This window comes from Zosterops lateralis (assembly GCF_965231275.1).
Source record: "Zosterops lateralis genome assembly, chromosome: 1".
Lineage (NCBI taxonomy): Eukaryota > Metazoa > Chordata > Aves > Passeriformes > Zosteropidae > Zosterops > Zosterops lateralis.
Genome location: NC_139762.1, coordinates 133,048,727 through 133,071,849, shown reverse-complemented (window position 1 = coordinate 133,071,849; position 23,123 = coordinate 133,048,727). Strand labels below are relative to the sequence as shown.

Here is a 23,123-nt window from a genome sequence, read left to right as displayed (position 1 = left end):
TTCATAAGGGTAGGTTAGTTCTCCTACAGTTCTCAAATTTTCCTCTTCTCTTTCTCTCTTCTACAAACAGATTTTTTTTCTCAAAAAAAAAAAAAAAAAAAGATTCAAAATCGTAGCTGCCTTTGGTCAGAGGCCAAATGCTACTCAATATAGGTTCTACAGGTAGATAAAGACTCACCTTAAAATAATCATAAAAGTATCTTTTAATAAATCAATGTCAGTTAGCAAAAATAAAAGGGGAGGAAGAGAAACAACGCACAGCTCAGAAAAACCCCACTGAAGTCACAGTGTGGCTGCACATCCTGAACATTGTGTCACAGCTGACATTTCATGTGAGCAGATCCACAAAACCAATATTAGGAGACAAAGAACTGTACAAGGAGTTTCATTTCTCAGAAAACAGTTCTGCAATGGTAATGGAGAGAAAAAGCTCCACCTCTTTTCCAGAAATTAGAACAGAATGAATATGGTACAACCCATTGCAACCCAGCAATGACGGGTAGAAACAAAGTGTACCCACTGCAGGTAGTCTGGACTGTTAATAGACAATGTAAATATCATTCAGGAACTCCTTACTCAGATCTTGTATTACAGATGATATCAAAATCATTACTCATTCTTCATAAGCAGGTGTAGCTTAATCCTTGTCATAAGTGTCTAATTATTTCATTAGAATTTCTGCACTAAAAGATTTCTGACTTTATTGGACCCAAGATACTTATTCTCAATAACAAAATACTGCACTTTCTCTGACTCTCTTCCCATAAATTTCTATTGCTTCTTCTGGCCCTAGTTATTATTTGATTATTTTTAAATATCATTTGAGATTGAGAGTGCAGATAAACTTAACTTCAGTTTCTACCTGAAAACTGGAACAGCCATGAAATGCTGATCCACACCTTTAATCCTATGTGTGGACGAATTAAAAAATTAAAAGAACAGTTCTATGAAGAAAAAACTGATTTATTTGTTCCTAATTATTATCTCAAGAATCATAGAAAGCGTACAATGAAATGAAAGCACAAGAAACAAAAGCAAAACTACTGAGACTAGTTTTCAGATTGATATTGGTTTTATTTTACAGCTCTGAGGACTATTAATGTGGTAAAAAATGCTGGAATGGGAGTAGGAAGATGAATATAAAACCTTATTCAGTTCAAATCCTGTAAAACTTATATCTTTAATTAATATGTTAAAAATGCTGTAGGGAACCTCTAAAGCCCCTTGCATCCTGTTCTAGCATCAGGGAAAGTCACCATGAGGCCTTTGCAGTCATGCATGGAAAAGAATAATGATTCAATTTTAAATTCAACCTGAAAATTTCTTGTATGGAGTATTAGATTTATTCATTAAGTGGAAGAATATAATTATGCTTATCCACAATTGCGGGTGTTTTGTTACTGTGGTGATCAGAAAAATGAAAAATCATATTTTGTATGCCTTACATAAAGAATTCTAAAAGGTTTAGAGACGCTGTTGTCTGAGCATGAACAAACCTGCACACAGCTTTATCAGTCTGACTCTTGAATAACAACAAAATTTAAATACTGTCTCTAGACAATTATTCTATTTCTCACTGTCTTTAAATATGCCAGCAAGTAAAAAAATAGGTTAAAAAGGTAAAATACTTTGTTTTCAAATATGCTTAGTCTCCACAGGTCCAAGTGAAGGGGTTTTAACACATCTGGCCTAGAAATCTATCAACTCAGGTACTCAGAAATGGAAACCAAACCAGAGGTTGCACTACAGTGATGTATCATAAGTGTTGCAGCAGAAAAATAGTTACAATCTCAAAAAATGGGCAGTTTTCAGCTTTTCCAAAAGAAATATAATTGACTGACTTTAATGTTACACTGTCATATTTTAAATTGCAATAAACTACCATCAGTGCTGTTCTCAGTATCAGTTGTTCATGATCCAGCAATTAAAGAAGAATCATTTGAAAAAGACATAAACATGAAACAGATGGACACACATTTTCATTTTTAAATTCATGCTGCTCTTTCATGTTTCTCATCTCACTTATGCCTGATTTTTCCTTTCTCCTCCCTTTCTCTCTTGTTTTGGTCTCTTTTTTCCTCTCTGTTCACACCCTGACATCCCCAACTACAGTCCCAAAAGACAGATCCTACGCTGCCAGCTCATACTGGCATTCCTCCCAAGAATGGAAGGAAAGGAACACAGGAAACCACTTTCAATGCTCTCGCCATTGGTAATACAACAGAATAAAATCTTTATATGCGGGAAGCACATGTACACATTTCATAAAAATGCATGCACAAATCCAGGATCTTCAGACCCAAGTAGCCTCTTGTTTGCATTTCTTACTCAGAATAAAATGCATTCTCCAACCCTCCTATATAGTGTGTGGAAACCACTCTAAAAATCCTCTTTTTTTTCCAAAGTAAGAGGCTTGATAGAAAATAAACCCCCAAATACATACGTATCCCTGAAAAGAGAAAACAAGGAAGAGGGAAGTAGGGTATATCTTTACTGTGTCTGCTGGCCTGGAAAATAAATACCGCTGTTGTGCAACTCTGCAGCTGCTCACTCTCTCAATTTGTTGTTTTCATTCTGGTTTTTATGATTTAATCTCATATCCTTACAGTTAATCTCAAAAGGGTTCAGGCAGCTTTATTTATTAGTCTTCCTTCAGATCATGAGCTTACAGATCATGATCTTTTCCTATACCAAGAACCAATTCTGTTTTTGTGACAAGGCTCACCCTCTGACAGATGTAGCAGGAATAAATTGACTCATGACACATGAAAATGAGTATTCTCACAATATTTTCCCTTTCTTTTCTTCATTGAATCTCATGAAAAATATCCTAAAGGATGTTTTTCTACCACTAATATAATGCATAAAAAATATATGTTGTAAAATTAAAGTCATCATTTTCAAATTTTGATGAACATTTTGGATTCATAAAATAGAGATTAGAGAAAATAATAATAATTTTTAACACTCTGAAAAATTCACATCTACCTGAACTACATGAAACCATTTCAGATATATATTAATAGCTGTGTCATCATAACCTTGCTTTGGAAAGATGCATGAGTCGTTTACTACTTTTAGAGAGCTACGTATATGTACAGAATGGAGGTTTGTGAAGCAACATCTCTGGAATGTAACAAAATAATATTTATGGTTTAAAACATTGATTTCATATGTGGAAATTTACTGAAATGGCTTTACTGTGGTGGTGCTTAAATTCAATTCCAGTTGGGTTTTCACTGCTCCAGTTTGGTTTTATAATTTGTGTTTTATAATTTGTAATTATTACTATTGTTTAAGATGGCCTCTCCTTCCCTCTCCTTCTCCCCTTCTCTCCTTCTCTCCTTCCCCCAGACTTTCCCGCCAAAACCTTGGTTGTCCTGGTAACCCTATCCCATAATAGTTGTTTACCACTTTTCTGTTAAGTGTCAATCTTTCAGTTATATAACTTCCCCACCCCCCTCATCATGTATTCCTCCTCCCCAAGTTACTTATTATTGGTTCAAAAGTTGTGCATTCCCTCATTATACATTGGCAAAAGGTTGTGATTGGTCCCACGCAATCCCACCCCTGTAACCCACTCAATAAAGAGCCGTGCCATCTCGAGGCCAGCGTCTCTCTCCGGAGCGCTGCCTTGGGGACCACGCACCCCTTGGTTGCACACCCTGAGAGTCCCGCCTTTCTATTCTGCGCACTATCCGCACCATGGTCGGGTTTGCCCACGCCTCTGGCAAAGTGGCCCCCTGGATGTAGTGGCGGCAGGGCTGGCCGGAGCTGCACCCATTGGAGAAGCCGAACCACTGCACTTTACAATGGATCCTACTGAGAATAAGAAAGATAATTATTTTAAAAGCTACGTATGGCAACACTGCATAAAGATCTAACAATTCAGGCAAAGAAAATGACAAATAAAAATCTTCTTATCAGCATTAGGTTCCTTGTTTCCCAGATTTTAATTTTAGGATATTGTACACATTTTAATAGGACATTATAAACATGGGCTTTGGAATGAAGAAACCAACCATTTCACAACCTAATTGCCTGCTGCAGAATGACTGAAAAAAAAATATTATGTCTGTGCAAATTATTTTCCTGCTAGAAATAAAACACATATTGTATGATGATTTTTGTAGATCTTGGGAACAATAGACTACTTGAAAGACCTTGATGAAAATAAAATAAAATCAGACCCCTTTGCCTAATCCAGAATTAACGTGAGTCTGCAAATCAAAGAATTGCATCTATAAATCTACCATCTGTGCTCAGCAGACCTCAGAATAGACCTTCTGAGTCTATGGATTACTTAAAATAATATTTCGCATTTCTTGGATTCACATCATTTTGCAGCTTTCAGGGAACCTATTGTTACACTGTATCAGCATTCATACAACCTGAACACAAGGTTAAGTCTACGAAAACCACTACATATGATTACAGTTCAGCTGTGCTTAGCTTGAAACTTCCATGCGAGACAAATTACATTAGTCTCACCTCAAACAATATCAAATACACCATGGTCATTTAGTTAATCATACATTTGCCTGCTGTCCCTGACTTACCCACAGGTTTACTATATTAAAAGCAGTAAAAGGCCAGATTGTGGAAAAGAATTTAAACTGAAAGAGGGCAGATTTAGGCAAGATATATGGAACAAGATATTTACAGTGAGGCAAGTGAGGCACAGGAACAGGTTGTCCAGAAAAGCTCTGGATGGCCCCATCTCTGGAAATGTTCAAGGCCAGGCTGGATGGGGCTTTGAGCAGTGGTCCAGTGCAAGATGTCCTTGCCCATGGCAGATGGGATGGATCTAGATGATTTTAAGCTTGCAGTCTAAGTCATGCTATGATTCCACTATATGAACTAGGAAAAAATTAATGAAAAACTGTTCTACTGTTGGTAAGTACAACTTACTTCTGAACATTTCTTTTTCACATTTTACTTTTTTCTGTAATGGATCCAATATAAGAAATGTCCTTGGAGAATGTGCAATCCAAAATCATCCCAGGCTTCATCAGGCAACAAATTACAGATCAGTCAAATATCTATAATCAGGCACCTATCTACCTGTCTAAATTGATCTATCAATTGCAAATGGGACTGTTGCTTACATCAAGGAAACAGAATACTAGTCTAATGGTTGAAACAATAAAATTTTATGAAGAATAATACTAGTAAAGAAAGAAGTAAAAAAAAAAAAATATACAGTGAGTACTAATCAAGGATGGAAAAACAAAAAAGCGCAACCAGAAAAGACACAGTAAGGAATGAGACAGGAAGGACATTGATGATCTTGAGATTAAAGGAGTGAATGTTGCCCTTTACTCTGTGACCAACGTGTCTCCAGATGACCAGGATAAGATATATGATACCTGATTTTAAGAACTTGTAAGCAATGATTGCTGTAATGCCCATGGAAGCTACAAAAAGAGCTAAAAACCCCTTGACAAAAAGAATATATTTTACCTTTCTATTCAAATCATAACCCAAAAGTATGAAGTCTTAGCAATACCTTTCTTTTCACAAGTGGTTATTGTTTTTAACATTTTAAATTATTTTTTGTGTCAAAACTGATGTCCTTGGGATGAAAAAGATGGAAAAGATAGTTCTCACTTTTTATTTACTTCCATATCATGATTGTGCAAGGCAAGCAACAACCACTTCTAAATACTTGAGATGTTTTTGTCTATTGCCTTATTATGTCGGACATTTTGAATGGCCAAGTTTTTCTCAAAGACTTCCTTCCCCTTTGGTCAGTTTGGGTCACCTGTCCCAGCTCAGGACAGGTGTTGAGTCTCCTCCCAACCTCCCATGCAGCCCCAGCTTCCTCACCAGGGTGGCAGTACAAAAAGCAGAAAAGGCCTTGGCTCTGTGTAAGCCCTGCTCACCAGAGCAAAAACCTCTCTATATTATCCACACTGTGTTCAGCAGAAATCCAAATCATAGCCCCATACCAGCCATCCGTGAAGAAAATTAGCTCTGCCCCAGCCAAAACCAACACAAATTGTAAGCTATTGATGTGAATAGCAATGGCACCACAGCACCTACAGACCAAACTTGAAATCCCTCCCCACCACTGAATTCTGGGGGAGTCTTTCTCAGAGCTGTCAATATTCTCCTTTAAAAGCACATTTGATCAGTTAGACTTTGAATGGACATCATGGAGGAACTTTTTCATTGGGTCCAGAAACAAAAGGTCTGTGTGAGGAACATTAGGAAATACAATTATTCAGAAGACCCTCTATCCTTCAGTAGCATATCGTATATATCATATTCTAAGCATACTTGTATATGTTAATTAGGGAACAGCTATATTATTATCCAAATAAAACATGAAGAGGCTAATGACCAAAAAAAGCTATCTGAACTTAAATAATATATTAAGTAGAAGTGATCACAATCAGCAAAATAGTTCCAATTTCAGACACAAAGCCTACATGCTTCCTGCTGGAAAATATTACTCTATACCGTCCATGTTTATCATCTAACTCTACTTAGGGTAAATGCATATTACACTTATATATTATATATTTATTTATATATCACTCTCTCCCTCCGTATTTCTGCATGCATATAATATAAAAACACTTTCAGAGTTAAATTGTTGCCACTAACAAGGGTTTGGGACTTTTTTATTATCACATTATCTATTATAGCAATTTCCTTGGAAAATTAACGGGAAAAAATGAATCACAAAAGAATCAGTCTGTCTCTCCTGCTCCCTAGTGTCAGGTTAGGGTGCCAGTTGAGTTTTTCAGAGCCTACACATGTAACAGAGGAGCACTCAGGACAACTGAGTACTGAACCCAACAGCCAATATCAGAGCAAACAGCTCTGACAAATAGTCAGAAAAAGTTTTTAAAAAAAAGGTTGGATTAATTACATTCAATTTGCTCTAATGTAAGACCAAAAATAGGAAATAAAATATGCTGGAATACAGGAGGTGAGGAAAAAGGAAAACTATTTTAGTATACTCAATGTAAAAGATACTATATGCATCTAATTTGTTTCAAGCTCTCAGAATAAATGCTGTAATGAGGTCATATCTGGGCAGCAGAAAAAAGCTGCCAGATTATACTGCTCTGGCTGCCAAATTCCAAGGCAGCTGGAGGTCTCTCGCATGTGCGTGAGGATATCATTTCCATGGAAACACCTGGGCAACCGCACTCTCATCTTTCCCTTCCCATATTTAAAGTTCTATACCAGTGTTGTTTATGAAAAAAATAAATTCATGCAATGAAACCATTTTTATTTTTGCGCTCCCATAAAATCTACCCACTGAGGTTGAGAGTTTTCTTTCAAAAGGTGCCTTTTGGTATAATCATATCAAGAAAAAGGGACAGAATTTCCTACTCCAATCTCTGGCTAAACAGAGTCTTACTACATTAGCGCTGATAGAGTCACAGTTTCAAACAACACAAGTAATGTTAACATAAACCAGGAAAGGAAAAAATATTTATACTAATGACAGTAGCTAACAGGAAGAAACTGAGAAATCATGAAAAGGCTCAGGTCATTACACAAAGATTTCACTGTCCTCAATACTATAGACTCCAAGTACAACCAGATGTTTTAATTCAGCAGTCTGAACAGATGCTGTTTTCCATTAATCTGCCTTTTTGAGTCCTATTTTGGATTTGCTATAAAGTTACTGCATAAAAGAAATACAGTAAAATTCTGCACAGCACAATGACAAGCTTGCATGCACATGGACAACAAACTCTGTCCCACTGCGACTGTCGTGTCCCACATTTTTTCAGTGAGAAGGAATGAAGAGCACACAATGGCTATGACCATCTGAAACCAACAAACACTCTCAGTGCTGCTTCAAAATGCTCAGTACGTATTTTATAGGCTACAGAATAAAAATAAGACAAAATTTTAAAAGATAAAATCAAATTTGTGGCATAAATTCATCAGCTCTATCAGGATAATAATTAAATACTTTCTTACCTGTCTGATGTGTCACTTGTTACATGGTGCTTTACTGTTGAACCATTCTTAATTGAGTCTTGTCTTGTGAGCCCTTGAGATCTGTTTTTGTCCAAGGCTTGTGTGGATATGTCACCCGGTGGTCCCTGGTACTGTGGATGTTCCTGCAGTTTTGCTTTTTTCTCTTGAGGTGCTTCCTCATTCCTCAGAGCTCTAATTCCTTCTTGGTCCTGCTGCTGTGGTGCATGTGATCCACTGTTATAGAACCAGGCTCCTGATTTTGTGAGGATTTCTTGTTGTTTTCGGCACAAGTTACATACCCACATTACCTGTTCAGACACATTTAAATGTAAAATCCATTAGCTTGTAAACACTGTATGCAACGTTTTCAGCAAGCATACATCAACTGACTGTTACCATTTCCAAAGGTAGAAATACTACAGTTTTAATTCTATTAAAATTACAATATCTTAGCTACAATACAGTAAAAAAGGTCTATACAACCTTGGAGTAACTAATTTTGGGGAAAAATACAAACAAAAATACTTTTAGTCTTTTTTTTTCATTATTTGTAATACAAGCAAAAACAACAGATAGTAGCACTATAAATGAAAAGGTTCTAATACTAAGGTTCCAATGGTAATAAATGCAAGATTTGAAATTTAACACTATAATTTGAGGATGATAGAAAAAATGAATTTTAAAAAATCATTAAACTTTTATCCCATTTTAATTCTGTCACTAAGAGTAAGGAACTTGAGAAAAGATCATCTGCTGTTGCAAACAAGCAATTTTATAATTCTCCAAAATGCTCTGCTGCTTTACTTCCATGGTGGTCTATATCTGATCTTACATTAAGACGTTGACTTCAAGAAGTGACTTCAATTTCAGAGAAATTTTAAGTTAAAGTTGTTTTATAACTAAAATAACAGAATGTATAAGGTGGTGTTTGTCTCTACTTCATACCCAAAATTTAGCTTTCACTGTATGCTTCCTAAATTATTAAAATTATTACAGCTTCCCAGTTGTGTTATCATGTATATAGTAATGAGATTTTTTCAATATTCTAAAATGTCTTTCTTTCTAAAGCTTTTGTATCTGATCACTTTAGTCACATGGCAGTTCAGGAAATCAGCAACAGCAACTATCTGTAAGTCAATTTCATAATAACATTCAGTTATTATGAGAATAAATCAGAATGCAGTGAATCAAATACAACACACCAGTCATGAACCCATTGGACCATTCAAACTGATTATTGTGTTACCTTGAAATTTGTATTGTAGATAGTAATAATTCACTGCAAGTTTCATCCTTCACTCCTAATCTTCATTTTTCTTAAGCCTTAGCTTCTTTTTCTTTTTCTTTCTCCCCTTTATATATTTTTGTCTAAATTCACAGACAAAATTGTACCAGTTTTACTATATATTCCTTGAATGTCTACACTCAGCCTTCAATCTAGTTGTTATGTCTTCAGTTTGAATCCTACAGCAAGCTCCTTTTTTTTCAATGGTTTATAGTATATATAGGACATGCAAAGGCTTACATCAATGTCAATCACTCTTTTAAATGCAGCTAGCTCCACGGAATCACATGGAAGATGTAGTTTCTACCTCCAGAATACACCAGGCTCAGTCCTCCAGAAAAGATTTCAGAAGTTGCAATCTGTATCATGCTTTCATTCTCCAGGCTGTTATCTAATAGATAATTTGGGCCGTGCTCTCTAGTTAAGTCTCACAAAAAATCTTTCAATAAGAGCTTCATATAGAAGGTTGCTTGGATGCAAGGTTCATACTCAAACTAAAGTCACCAACTGCTTCATTCACAAACTGTCAAGCTGGGGCCAGAAAAGGAGGCATCACTTGCCCATTTAATGGTGGTGGGATGCCCCATCCTAGTAAATTTCCTTCTCATCTTTTTATAGGGCTGATATTCATTTATGAGAACTCATGTATGCTTACATCAACAAGACACAACAAACCACCAAAGCACTGAGGGCAAAAAAGGCTCTCCAAGTAGCAACTTGCTCTCTGGGGTATGTTAGATATCCTTAGAGGACATTTAAAGGTCAAAACTGTGTATGCTTGAGGCCTGGACATTATTCAAATACAAATCTAAGAACAGGTTTACCTCTGCTAATTAAGTTAGAAAGCACCAAAGTGAAATTTCAGAACCCAAGACAGAAGTATTTTTGCCCTTTGTAATCAATAGCAATCAAAAGGCTTTAATGTTTCTGCTAGGTCCCTACACAGCTGAAAGTAGTTCTAAACTTTCCATGTGTGTGTCAGAGCAATGAAAGGACCAGATGTGAAACAACTATGTAGATATACAAATATATAACAACTTGAATGACAATGAGATAAAATCCCCAGAAGTTCTCATTTGCTATTCTCACTTCTTTTAGTAGATGTTAAGATACCTCAAAAACTAGGTACTACAGTCAAAACACTTGGGCAAGCTTTTCCTTGGCTGACAGTCATAATTTTGTCCCCAGACAATGGACTCCAGGATGACCAGTATTATTTTCTGGTACCCAACAGAATAAGAGTACCCTGTGAATTAATATGATTTCTTATCACCTCCTCTAAAAGTAGAATCAGGAAGAGTACTCCTGACCTAAGCTGATTCCTGAAAAGTTTATTTAGGGTATTTCAGATTGGAAAAAAAAATCAAACACATGTCATTAAAAATGCATTTATGAATTTTGCAGATCTTTTTTCTGTATTTTTATAAGCATTTACTGATAATTACAGGTCAGACTTCTGATAAAGCCTTATTTCCAACATAACTTCAACATGCAGGATTTCACAGAGTTAACCATAACATCATTTTAGCTTCAAATAATCACACTCAATGAGAAGAATGGCAACTGTCACACAGACAGAAATGTTTGTGCTTTCAGTGACCAGAAAAATAACATGCTCTCATATAGTACTGGGCAAAATTTCCTTCCCCATCTTATGGCAGCATGTAGAAGCATTCTTGCAATTTAAAAACTACTGGTAATTTATAGCGCAGACCTCTCAATTAAATGACAGACACACTTGTAAGGTGGTGTCATAAGAGCACAGATGGGAAGGTGGCATGTTCCTGGACAGGATTTCTCCTCCTGCCTCCAGGGGCCTGGGACACAGTGCCCAGCATCCACACACATGCAGAGCAGGTCTGTCCCTGCCAAGCCCCTGCCAGGACAGAGCCTTTACTGGGTCTGTGACAGCAGCACTGCAGAGCAGCAAAGACCACACCAGTGGACTGGATGCTCAATACATGCATTTTGACAAACCTGCGAGGAGAAAACAGAATTTTCCCTTCTAAAGCAGAAATAAAGAACTAACCCCTTACATCAGAAATCTGCACTCCAGGGTAGGCATATTACTACACCCATTCACTAATCTTCTAACCACCTTCCTAAAAACAGTCATGAGCACATTTGGTACACAAAAATCAGGGTTACAATTTGTGGGTGTCAATCCCCCACATGAGAACACTGCCAATTTGAAAAAGAAAATATGGGGGAAAATCTCCTCTCCAACGTTAAGTGCGAGTTCAAAACTAGAATCCCAGGTGCTAGTGGCACTGGATCGGGATGTGCTTCTCCATAGGAAAGGCTGAAACACCACCTAGTGCATACAACAGGCATTGCTGAAGTTCAGTTCAAATCAACTTCTCATGCTGAAAAGAACGCACTAAACATACCCGACATTTTCACATTACCCCTTATATTCATTTTTTTCAAAGAAAAATTTCTTTTTTATATAAAATACTGAAAATATATATTCCAAATTTGGATTAGACAGGTTTACCTTAAACCTTCCATCTGCTTTTTATTCTTAAAGGTTAGTGAATAAGAACTAATAAGTTCTAACTCATTTTTGATTTCTTCCCTTTTTTGGCAAGATTATTCATAATATGCTCCCACTTCTAACCCTGCCTAGAAGTTTTTATCACATATTATTAGCACTTATTTTTACATGGGCCTATAAAACAAATTCTGCAAAACCTACAGTAATCAGCAATTTCACATCTACATACCAGAAATAAATAATGCACAAAAAATCACTTCCTTGTATTGTCCTAAACAAAATATTGTACATTTTTATATATTTTTATGTACAAACAAAATATTGTAATATTTTTTCTTATATAAAATTCTTCAAAACATATTTGACTTTAAATTCCCACTTTAAATTCAATAAATGGGAAATATATTTATCAAGAAATTACATCTCCAGATATTTCAAGTGAAAACAAAACACAAAATTAATAAAAGGATATAGTATGCCATTCATTTTAATGTTTTCAGATAGATCACGTGAAATGGACAGCTACCTTAAAAAACACCATTCACTGTTCCTGTAAGTACAGTTATAGATGGTCTAAATCCTGAGAAGAAACTAGAAACCTTATTTTATTTAAGATTAGATTAAAAGGCTCAGTATATTAGATTACACATAAGCTTGAATTTGATATTTTTGACACTACAGCCTAAGAAATAATACACCACATCTTCATCAGCCTTTAGAACATTGCTTCAAATTACAGGTGTGCTGAGGTAAAAAATTGTACTGGAAGGCTTCCATAGTATTTTACCAAATCTATTAGAGTTCACCTGCTTGGCAGAAGCACTAATATATAATATATATTAGCATTATATCAACTGCTGTGTTTGCTGCTAGTAATCTTAAACAAATTTCATATATTTTTGTTTGACTTTTTGCTCTCATATTTCATGAAGGATACAATTATTTTAAAATTATACAAGGTAACAAGACTACAGCACTGAAAGGAAGGAGGAGACAAAAGGAAGAGTAGAAAAACTATACTTGGGTCAATCATGATTACGAACACATTACTACTAGTCATTTTTTTCCCCCCTAATTTGTCACCAGTAGAAAACTTCATTACATCCTAGAGTATTGCAATATATGAAGCCACCCTGTATGAAGGAAATTGCTTCAGGGATGTAGTTAGGGTGTATTAGTCACTATGTTGATGACAGGTTCCCAGAATCATTAGGGTAGGAAGGGACCTAAGGAGATCACCCAGTCCAACCCCTCTGCCAGGGCAGGGTCAACTGGAGCAGGGGACACAGAAACGTGTCCCGGTGGGTTTGGAATATGTCCAAACACATCCCTGGGCAGCCTGTTCCACTGCTTTGCCACCCTCAATGTTAATAAGCTCTTCCTCAAGTTGAGGTGGAACTTGTTGCATCTTAGTTTGTGGCTGCTGCTCCTTATCCTGTCATTGGACACCACCCAAAAGAGTCCACATGCCAATGTGGAATAGACACTGCCAAACCAGCACTGGCACTAAGTAACGTGAGTCACCTTCCTCTGTGCAGATACGGAAACTAGAATTTACTGTAGCAAATCTGTGCATCTTCAGGGGGTATAGACCCAGTATCAGTAGGGGTCAATAGTATCTTCCTTACTTCTAGTCCCTGTTTCTGCTAATCTTTCCTCATTTTGCCTATTTGAACATCAACTCAGAAAATGAGGTGGAACAGCTTTTCTGGTTATTGGAGTTTTTTTTCAGAATACATTAATATCTCTCCAAATTTCCCAGTAAAATAACATTATTAGTTGTCACTGTCAGAAGTAAGGCCTTTTTGTACTCTATTTATTACTTAGAATTCAAACTTCCTCAAATCAGACTAGAAGACTTCTAGAAGTTAGCTAAAGCATAAAATCTTATTGACTTGGTTCTATAAACTACCAAAACATATCTCATGTTTGCACTTAAAAACAGTAATTCCCTTTTGCTCTCCCCATCTGATGTCTATGCTCTCTCTTACAGCCAAGAGTACTGATTTCCACTACTGGTGAGGGAAAATTTGTGCTGTTTTCCATAAGGTGTTTCCTTTAAAAATTTCTGGGTTAACATTCCTTTTCAATGAAAGTTTATATGACTGTGGAAGACATATATAGCATGTGCTATACATAGCCAACATTCATATTTTTGGGAAACACAGAGGCTTTTGCAATGTCTATACAATTTCTCTATAGAGACATAATTCTAGAGGTTTTCGGTCCAGAATACAGATGTATCTTTTGCAGCTGCTAAGATCTATTTTAAAGACACAAAATCATTATTTTGGAGTGAATCGAATAAATCTTTATGCTCATACATTGTAAGCAGCAGAGTCTGGTTATAACTTCAATGAACAGAAAGTCATCCATTTAATTTTACTGTTCTGACTGTACAGACAAGTCTCCTTTTCATTTCCTTCTGTTACATTAATGCATTTAGTCAGTGAAATACATGACACAAACACAGTTAATCTCAGAATTTGTGACTTTTATAAAAGTTGATAAAGATTACCTGTTTTTTCAATATTTTGCTATGCCACTAGTCTGTGCTATGGTACTGATTTTCCTGTTACAATCAGTTTGACTGAATGCCAAAACTGTTATAATGTTTATTTGTCTTATATCTGTAATGATAACCAGGTATCTATCCTGCAAAATTGTCTAAATATCACAAGCATTCCAATACCAGCCAAGAAAAGGGTGAAAGTTTATAATACAGGTATGAGACAAACACCTTTATATATATTTTAAGGGATATGTGTATTCGCACTACAATAATTATTTGTACTGGCGGAGTGATTATATTTGCTCTTGACTTTGTAGTGAATGGACACATCATGTTTGAAAAGTAATAATGGCCATAAACAATCAAGTCAGAGTGAAATAGCATATCACTTCTTGTGCATGCATGTGATAGAGTATATATTTACATTACAGCATCTTTCAAACAGAAGAGAATATTATGTGACTACAATTTTTAAAAGGTACACTCTTTTGTAATAATGGTAACCCTATCCTAATGGGCAGTGTATCCCTTTTGTATCACTCTTTTACTATCCTTAAGACACATACTAGTAATTTTGTTATTTTCTTTTTTTTTTTTTTTCAACCCCTCTACATACACAGTAAGACTAGAAATGGTTAGAACACAAATCTAGCTGGGTTAATATAAGCCAAAGCACATCCTTCCCGAAATATATTGGATAAAAAGAAGTTCATGTATAAAGTATCTGATATTCCTCAAGATCTGTAAAGGCAATAATTTGGGATTTTTCATTATGGCACAGGCACAACTCAAAACTGTCCAGTCCATGCCAATGAAGAGAGTGCATAATTCCTACATAGTGCCATATTGACCATGCTTAGCTCCTTCATGATTTCATCAAGAGCTAGAATGGTGTACAGACTTCCAGTGAGAAAATGGCTACTGTGACATTGGGTGTGCTTTGGTCATAGTACAAATTGGTCACTATTATCCTTCAACAAATACAGCTGCACTGCTTCCAAAATGGAATTCATGAACCTATGCAGTACTCCAGAAGGCTATGAGGGTTTATTAAATCAGTGCACTGACTTTGGCATGAAATACACCTGCTCTAAGTGAACAGAGTTTACAACACGGTTCACAAAGGATGTCTTTAACTTTGGAAGTTTGAATAATTACTTAATATACTGAGAATGTACTGTTGACCAATCTACATATTTACCAAATTTTCAGATTTGTAACAGTCTTAGAAAAGCAAAAGAACTGAGCATACGATTCCTGAACTCTTCTTAGGAAACTGAAGCTCATTAACTATATTGAATAGGAAGAACCCTCATTAATTGCTTCCAGCTGCCTGCTGTTTCAAAGAAAATATTTTTTTAAAACTTCATAATATAATAAACTTTCTTAAAATTAACTATAAATAATGAGCCCAAGACCTGTCAAAATGCTTTTCCAAGTCCTACAAGCTACAATGGAAAGAATGACTTCCAATTTCCAGTGCTCATATATTCCAAACTAGTTTATTGCTATTTATTCTTGTACCGGTATTGTCATTAAGTGTAAATAGCTCTTTTCTCACCTCAGTGTCTGCTGCCTGATGTTTTTATAGTGACCAATCACATACCCTCTCTGCTTTCATTTTTCAAGGCCAAATAGATCTTGCTCTTTGAGACTATGCCTATACTAGCAAGACATAACCCTGTCACAGGGCCAGCTGCTGGCCCAGGATTGCTTGCTAATTCTTGTGCTTCCTGGCACAGTCTGGCCTTTGCTAACCAGCATCTCCCAGACAATGCCAGCTCACAGTGTAGGAGAACAGCATGGAGCAAAAACTGCTCCTAATAAGCAGCTTGGACTCAGTTACCCTGCTATGAAAAGCAGAATTCAAGACTGTTGATCAAGACTGAGCCACACAAGAGTCCCTGAGTTGAGAGAAGAAAGCCTTATTAACTCCTTATTAGTTCTTAAACTCCTGGTTTTACACTTAGTAGTATTTTATCGCACTCATTTTCACTACAGGAGTTCAGAAGGTCATCTGGCTCTCTATTGTGCAGTATCCCATTGCTCCTCTCTGCTGATAAGTATCCAACTTTGTGTATCTAATGTATTTCATTACAGCTTTCTTGTTCTCTTTGCCAAGGCCACCAGTGAAAATATTAAAGATCTTCCCCAGTACCAAGACTTGAGGAACTCCTCTAGGAAGTTGATTACAGCTTTACCTTCTATTTCAATTAATCCTCATTGTTTCAGTTTAACCAGTAATTTCTGTTGATCTACTATAATTTAAGTTTCTGCAAAGAAGTTAGGGGTTTTTTACACTAATTCTTAGCCATCCCTGCACAAAAATAAGTTACTTGAATTCCTCAGTCCATTTGCTTTTGCCTATTTATTCCCTTAATTCCTTCAAATATAATTCTCTTTGTAAAGACTGTTGATAAAGCAACATAGGTCATGGATTAGAAATTTGTGATGGAGAAAAGAGAAATTTTGGTAAAAAACACAAATATGCAGTTATGGTTGCAATAAGGAAATATAAATAGGCATTAGAATTACTAATTTTAAGATTTTTTTTCTAGCCAAGTCAATAACATTAACAGCTTTTACACAAATATTGAATGTCTGAAAATATTAAGGGTTTTTTAAATAAAAAATATTAATATAGTTTCTTAAATATTTTAATAACAATTAATTATTATGAGTTATTATTATAATAAATAGTTGTTTCCACCAAATTTGGGACCTAGTAGAAACAATCCAAATGACATTTCCAAGTTGTTTTATTTTACCAAGACTTTTACTCTCAAAGGCAATGTTAAATAATATTCATAAAGTGCAATCATTTTGAGACTTTTGTTTCCTAAAAGTCTCAATTAGATGTTATTTATGCCTCTTTGTGTTCAAAAATCTGTCCTAATGTCACAGCTTCATTAAGGGACCAGCTAATAAAAATAACAAATGATCTACAGCCCAGAGGTGCTGAGCATATTCATTAATTAACACTTGTAAACTGTCTGAAGATGAATGGCACTAAGTGTTCACAAGTTATTTATAAATGTAAGACACAATATTAACATCAACAAGGGGCCAAAAGGGAGGAAATGTGACAGGATCACAATAAGCCTGGGGTCTGTATGCAGATTGCACTAAATTGAAATCAACAGAATTATACCATTTACATCATCTGTGTCATCATTCATTACTGAAATTGTCTGAGAAAAATAAAAGATCCAATTCTAATGAAATGTAACATAATGGTAATAGAAAAATTGAGATGCTTATCATGTAGTTACTGCTGTATTGAACCCCACATAAACATTTTTCAGCTTTACATGAACTTGCTGCCTGGGCTCTAACAATGTAGTCACAGCAGCACAGCCCTCAGAAAAAAATGTAAAACATATAGAATCATAGAATATGTTGAGTTAGAAGGGATCCATAAGGAGACTGGACTCCAACTCCCTGCTCCTCAAAGGACTGCTTATAACTGAAACACATCACTATGAACATTATCTAGGTGGTCCTGTAACAGGTTTGGTGCCATGTCCAGTTCTCTGGGGTGACTGTTCCACTGACCAACCACCCTCTGGGTGAAGAACCTTTTTCTAAGGTCCAATGCGAAGCTCCCCAGCTCACCTCCCTGTGCCTGTGAGGAAGCTGCAGACTGCAATGAGGTCACCCCTCTGCCTTCATTCCTCCAACCAGGACAAACCAAGTGACCTCAGCCACAACTCATAAGTCTTGCCCTTGAGAAATTTCACCACTTTAACCTCCTCTCCCTGGACTCACTCTAATAGTCTGATGTCCTTTGTGGTCCTGTGTGGTACCCCAAACTGCACACCAGCCACACCAGCCACACCAGCTTGTGGCATGGTGGGACAGTCATCTCCCTCCACCATTCTCACTGCTGTGATATCCAGCCTGGAAACCTACACTGAGTTCCATACTACAACACCTGCACATCTTATGCCGGCAATAGATGCAGCCATAGTTAACTCTGACATAATAGCAAGAAATCTAACATTAAAAAAATAAAAAGAAAAAAAAATAGATGTATGTCAGTATGTTTGTTTCATGAATTTCAAAACAGAATAGACTAAGGGTAAAAAAAGCAACGGACTTAGTGACACATTACACAGTCATGTATATAAGTCTATCAATACGCTGGAGAGAACAATTATATTTTACAACAGGAAAAAAGGAACAATAAATATTTTTTAATCCAATGTCAAATAGTCCCCTTTGTTAGGAAGCAAATATGGTTAACTCCCTATTCTTCTACTTTATATATATGTATATATATGTTTATGTACTTCCATAATTATTTCTTACTTTAAAATACCTACAGATTCCACATTTGCAAGTCCTTCTGCTACTTCAGCACTGGCAGCTAGGTGAATGCTTCCTTTTCTCTGCTAGCATAAATTAGCAGGCTTTGAAAGTGTTATTAGTGAGAATTATCACCTTCCCTAAACTTAGTTCTATTTCAAATTCACTCAGATAATTGTATTTACAGTTTAATGATCACTTCTTGCTTCATAGTTCTTTTGCATCATTTCCTCTTGCAGAAAAAGTTGAATATATCATGATAGAACTCTTCACATACATATTCTGTGTATGTGAACTGACAGTCCAAAGCAGTCATACTTTAATAAATCCTTTATATTCTTCCAAACTCTTAATATGAGACTCCAGATGAAGCAAAAACAGCAAACAAGTCATGGACAAAGTGTCTCAAAGAACATCAAGAACTGAATTTCTCTTCAAAAAAGAACTTACACTACAATTTCAATTTGCAGCTAACAACTAAGTAGCAGACTTCAAAGAATATTACTAAATTATAAAAAGAATTTTGTCCTGAAAAACTTTACATCAGTATTTGAAGCAGTCACAAGAATACAAGGCTTTCTAGAAGTATGTCCTGGAAATTATGTCCACGCCTTAGAAAAGGCACAGAATTTGCCTAAAAAAGAGCATGGAGTTTGTTGGGAATTCTTTCTAAATAGGCTGTGTATTTTCACATTTCAATTGACAGCTGGAAGCTCGCATCAATTTACCCTTTTAAAGCACTGAATCTTACATCTCCATGTGGCTTCTGCTTCTCCTTCATTCTTTCAATATTCACTACAATGTTGAAGGAAGCAAGTCAGCTCTGTGAAGACATGCAGCCTATATAAATGGGCTAAACTAAATGTTTGAGCCTTTAAAAAGAAAAGTGGTTAAACAGGCACTTTTGTTGAGAAAAAATCCTGACACAATGGTTTCTTTATGAAAGAATTTTTAATTTTCTCAGAAGGTGATGTTATAGGTGTTTTATTTCTCAGTCCCGGACCAGACCTAACCCACACTTAAGACCATGGAAAATGAAGATGGTGGTCTACTTCTCTCTGATAAAACCCTCTTTTTCTTCCCTAATTGCTAAGTGTAAGTTGTAATTGGTGGATGTTCTCATTTGAGTAGGGCCTTGCCCAGCAGGCAGCCATTCAGTGGACTTGAGCATGAACAAACCCTTACCTATGACAGTAACAGAATCCCATTCATAATACTAAATATATCTATAGCAGCTTTTTAAGCTTATGGTACAATAAAATTACAGAAGTCTAAGATTCTAGGATCAGAGCTATTTTATTTCAAAGTCTTTTACAAATAGCCTGTTAAGATAAACAGATGAATAAGCTATAAAACAGAAACAATCATATTAACCTAGAAGGAGTCTGGAAACATAAATTATGACCAAAAAAATCTATTGCAACATGGTCAGTATTAATAAAGCACTTTCTCTTGAATAACATATAGTTTTTAAAATATTTTTAATGAGTACTTGAGATTGGTGTCTGAATCTATAGGCTAAATCTTGCACTAACTTTCACTTTTTGCTAGACAACAATATTAAGAACAATGTAGGTAATATGCTCCTCCCAAGTTACTGAAGCCAGACATTCACTACATGTAAAGTTTTCTTTGGCCACACACAATGATGTCAATAAAAAATAAAAGTCACACAAGGATTAGATAAAACCAAAAAATAATTTGAAGCAAAGTAGGAGGAATTTGCTTCACATCTACAGAGAAAAACCAATTTGTTAAAAAAATATATACTCATCATTGTGTTATAATCTAAAAATTAACTAATACTGAATGCAAAGATACAAGGCAATTGAACACATTGGGAGAAATAGGCATTTGAACCCTATCTTCAATGTTGAGGTTAAACTATTCTAATCTCTTAGAAAAGATCCCATACTTTGCCTACCTAAAAGGGTAAGAAATCCAAGTCGTTAACAGCAATAAATATCATCTTTCATAACCACATGACCCAGTATCTGAGAGCAAGAACACCTTAATTAACAGGTCATGACTCTGAAGTTATGTAGCAATTACACTGAAAGATGAACAGGTGAAATGAACACTAGTGATTAACACTGAACAACTTTAAACATTTAAAGATAAGTGGGAGGTAAGTGTATGCATAGTAAAAAAATTACTCAGATTCCCACTTAAATTAATAAAGAAACATCTGTATTCTATCAGCATTAAAACATTGTAAGGATTTATTTTGTGAAATATGAAACAGAAATTGTTTTAATATGTATTTGGCTTACAAACCATTGGTATTTTATTTCTTGAAGATTCAAAATGCTAAGAAGGGCTTGTGAACCACATGAAACTAATTCTCAAAAAGCCACAAACAGTAACACACATAAATTGACTGAAATTGAATTAGCTACCTGAAATCCAGGCTTTTCTGTAGATCTTCTTGATGCTGAATGAAGGCATCTTTATGAAAATTCAAACCAAGGAAGTTTTAATTTTTGAATACCCTGTTTATAGTTCATAGGTGACATCTTGTTTAAACACAGGATTTTTCACATTTATTTAATTTTTTTCCTTGGATGCACTGAAGTTCAACATCTGCTAAAACTGTCTACATAAGTGCACTCATACTATGCTGAATAACTGTCCTGCCTGTGTATACAATATTTCATATATCAACAGATGCTGGCCATGCAAATTCCTTTTTTCACACAGCAAATCTAAAGAGCAAACAGATATTAACCCAGACGCAAAGCCTTTTTCATTTAATTCCTCAACCTACTACTAAACTGTTCCTTGAAGCCACTAGCTAAATAAAGCTCTAAGTAAACAGTTGAGGAGGAAAAAACACCTTGGGAGGTTTGCTGCTTTACTCTATTACTAGAAATGTCTTCATTATTTATATATATAGGCACTGGTTTCCAGCCACTGAAGCTGAATACAGATAATTAAACATTTATACCATCCCCTGCTATGCCATAATGTCTAACTGTGTCCAAAGAGTCTTAGGTGTGCTGTTACACACCTGGGACTGTAATGAGGAATTTGCTGAGCTACCTTTGATAAAGGTCTACACCTGGAACTCAATAGCACATGGTAACGTTTCTGAATATTGCAACAGGTGGCAAATAAAACTTACTGCTCAAGAACTGTTTCAACTTCTGGTTCCAGAATTGCTATTTGTAACTGTTCTTCTCTATTAATTTGAAAAAATGTGAAAATTTATTGATGTGCTGTAATTTTTATTGTTATAGCAATGTTCCATATATGTTTTAAGACAAGATTATTTTAGGATAGCTTGAAGAATTTCAGTGGAAAACCAATCTATTTTGAATAATTTGAAGTTAAAAGATAAATTTCTAGTGCTATCAGGATGGGAAAAACAGCTGGCAAAACAAAAACTGGTCACTCTAATTTCACTAGATTCTCTCTAAATCACCTCTAGTGCTGTTCAGAAATTCAGTACCATCTAAAACCAAACCAGCTATTTCTAATTTCTGTATTATAAAATTACACCACTGTAGTGTATATGTAAAGGACAAGGTATATAGGAAGAACTAGTTGTCAGTGAAAAAAATTGTACAAGCTTTTGGGCATATAAATACTTGCTCATCTAATAGAGAAGTACAAATATGACTGTAAAAGGAATCTCAGTCTCACTTTCATAGTCAGTTTTCTGTATTTTCTTAATCAACAAACATATCTCAGTGTGTTCTTTAAACATGGAGCATAGATAGCAGAAGAAAATTCTCCTCCTATGGATCTAAATCCTCGTGTAGCCATTGGATTGAAACAGCTAAGACCATTTTGAAGCTACAGCATGTGAAGAAGTTGTTTTATTTTTATTTTCCAATTAAATTTCAAGCAGAAGATGGAAAAGGAGATTGGTAGTTCCTAGGAAGACACTATGGAGGGCAAGCCAACGGTCTGTGCATGAGAAAATACACCAATGTCTTCTTGCAGGGAAGACAAAAAGTCCCCCAACATCTCTAACAACTCAAAGAAGTTAATATAAAGTTGGAATATGGACTACAATGCAGTGTAATCTCCCTGTTCTTTGACGGTGATGGCCAAGTGACAGTGTATTTTGGTATGACAGTAAGGCCCTAAAAGTTAACTAATTAACTAGTTAACTGAGACCTAATTTAGAGAAAACATTTGTATGCCAATTTAACCATTAGTTGGAGGTATTTACTATGAGACTTTCAGGTAAGTTTAAGTCTCCTACTTGCAGATTTAAAAACCTATGTACACCTACTACATTCTATCATGTCACATCATGACAGTCTTGAAAACATTGAAAATACAGTTGGGTAACATATTTTGAGCAGAGGAGGTGACTTGATTGCTGGATAATTTTGACAGGCAAAAGGAGCAACCTAGTATTGAAATATGTTTGTCAATCCAGTTTCGACCAAGTTTGTTCACCTTCTGCTACTGGATGTGCTTTCTGTTAGTGATCAAGGAAACAAGAGTGCAGTCTGAATGCAGTAAGATAAAGGAGAGCAGCTTAGACAAATGGAATGTGAGAAACAGGATCAGAGAACAGGCTTGGACAAGTGGCCCAAGTGAATTCAGGAAGGTCT

General features: G+C 35.7%; 1 protein-coding gene across 3 annotated transcripts in view; it reads right to left on the bottom strand.

Moving 5' to 3' along the window:
- The window catches only part of RIMS2 (regulating synaptic membrane exocytosis 2), a gene marked incomplete at its 5' end in the record, with an annotated part of 477,503 nt that overhangs the window by 344,165 nt on the left and 110,215 nt on the right, over nucleotides 1-23,123 (bottom strand). For all 3 annotated transcript variants that reach the window (XM_083865898.1, XM_083865900.1, XM_083865899.1), the window contains one exon: nucleotides 7,951-8,258. In XM_083865898.1, the coding sequence (XP_083722024.1) occupies nucleotides 7,951-8,258 (308 nt within the window). The remainder of the gene's footprint in view (nucleotides 1-7,950; nucleotides 8,259-23,123) is intronic.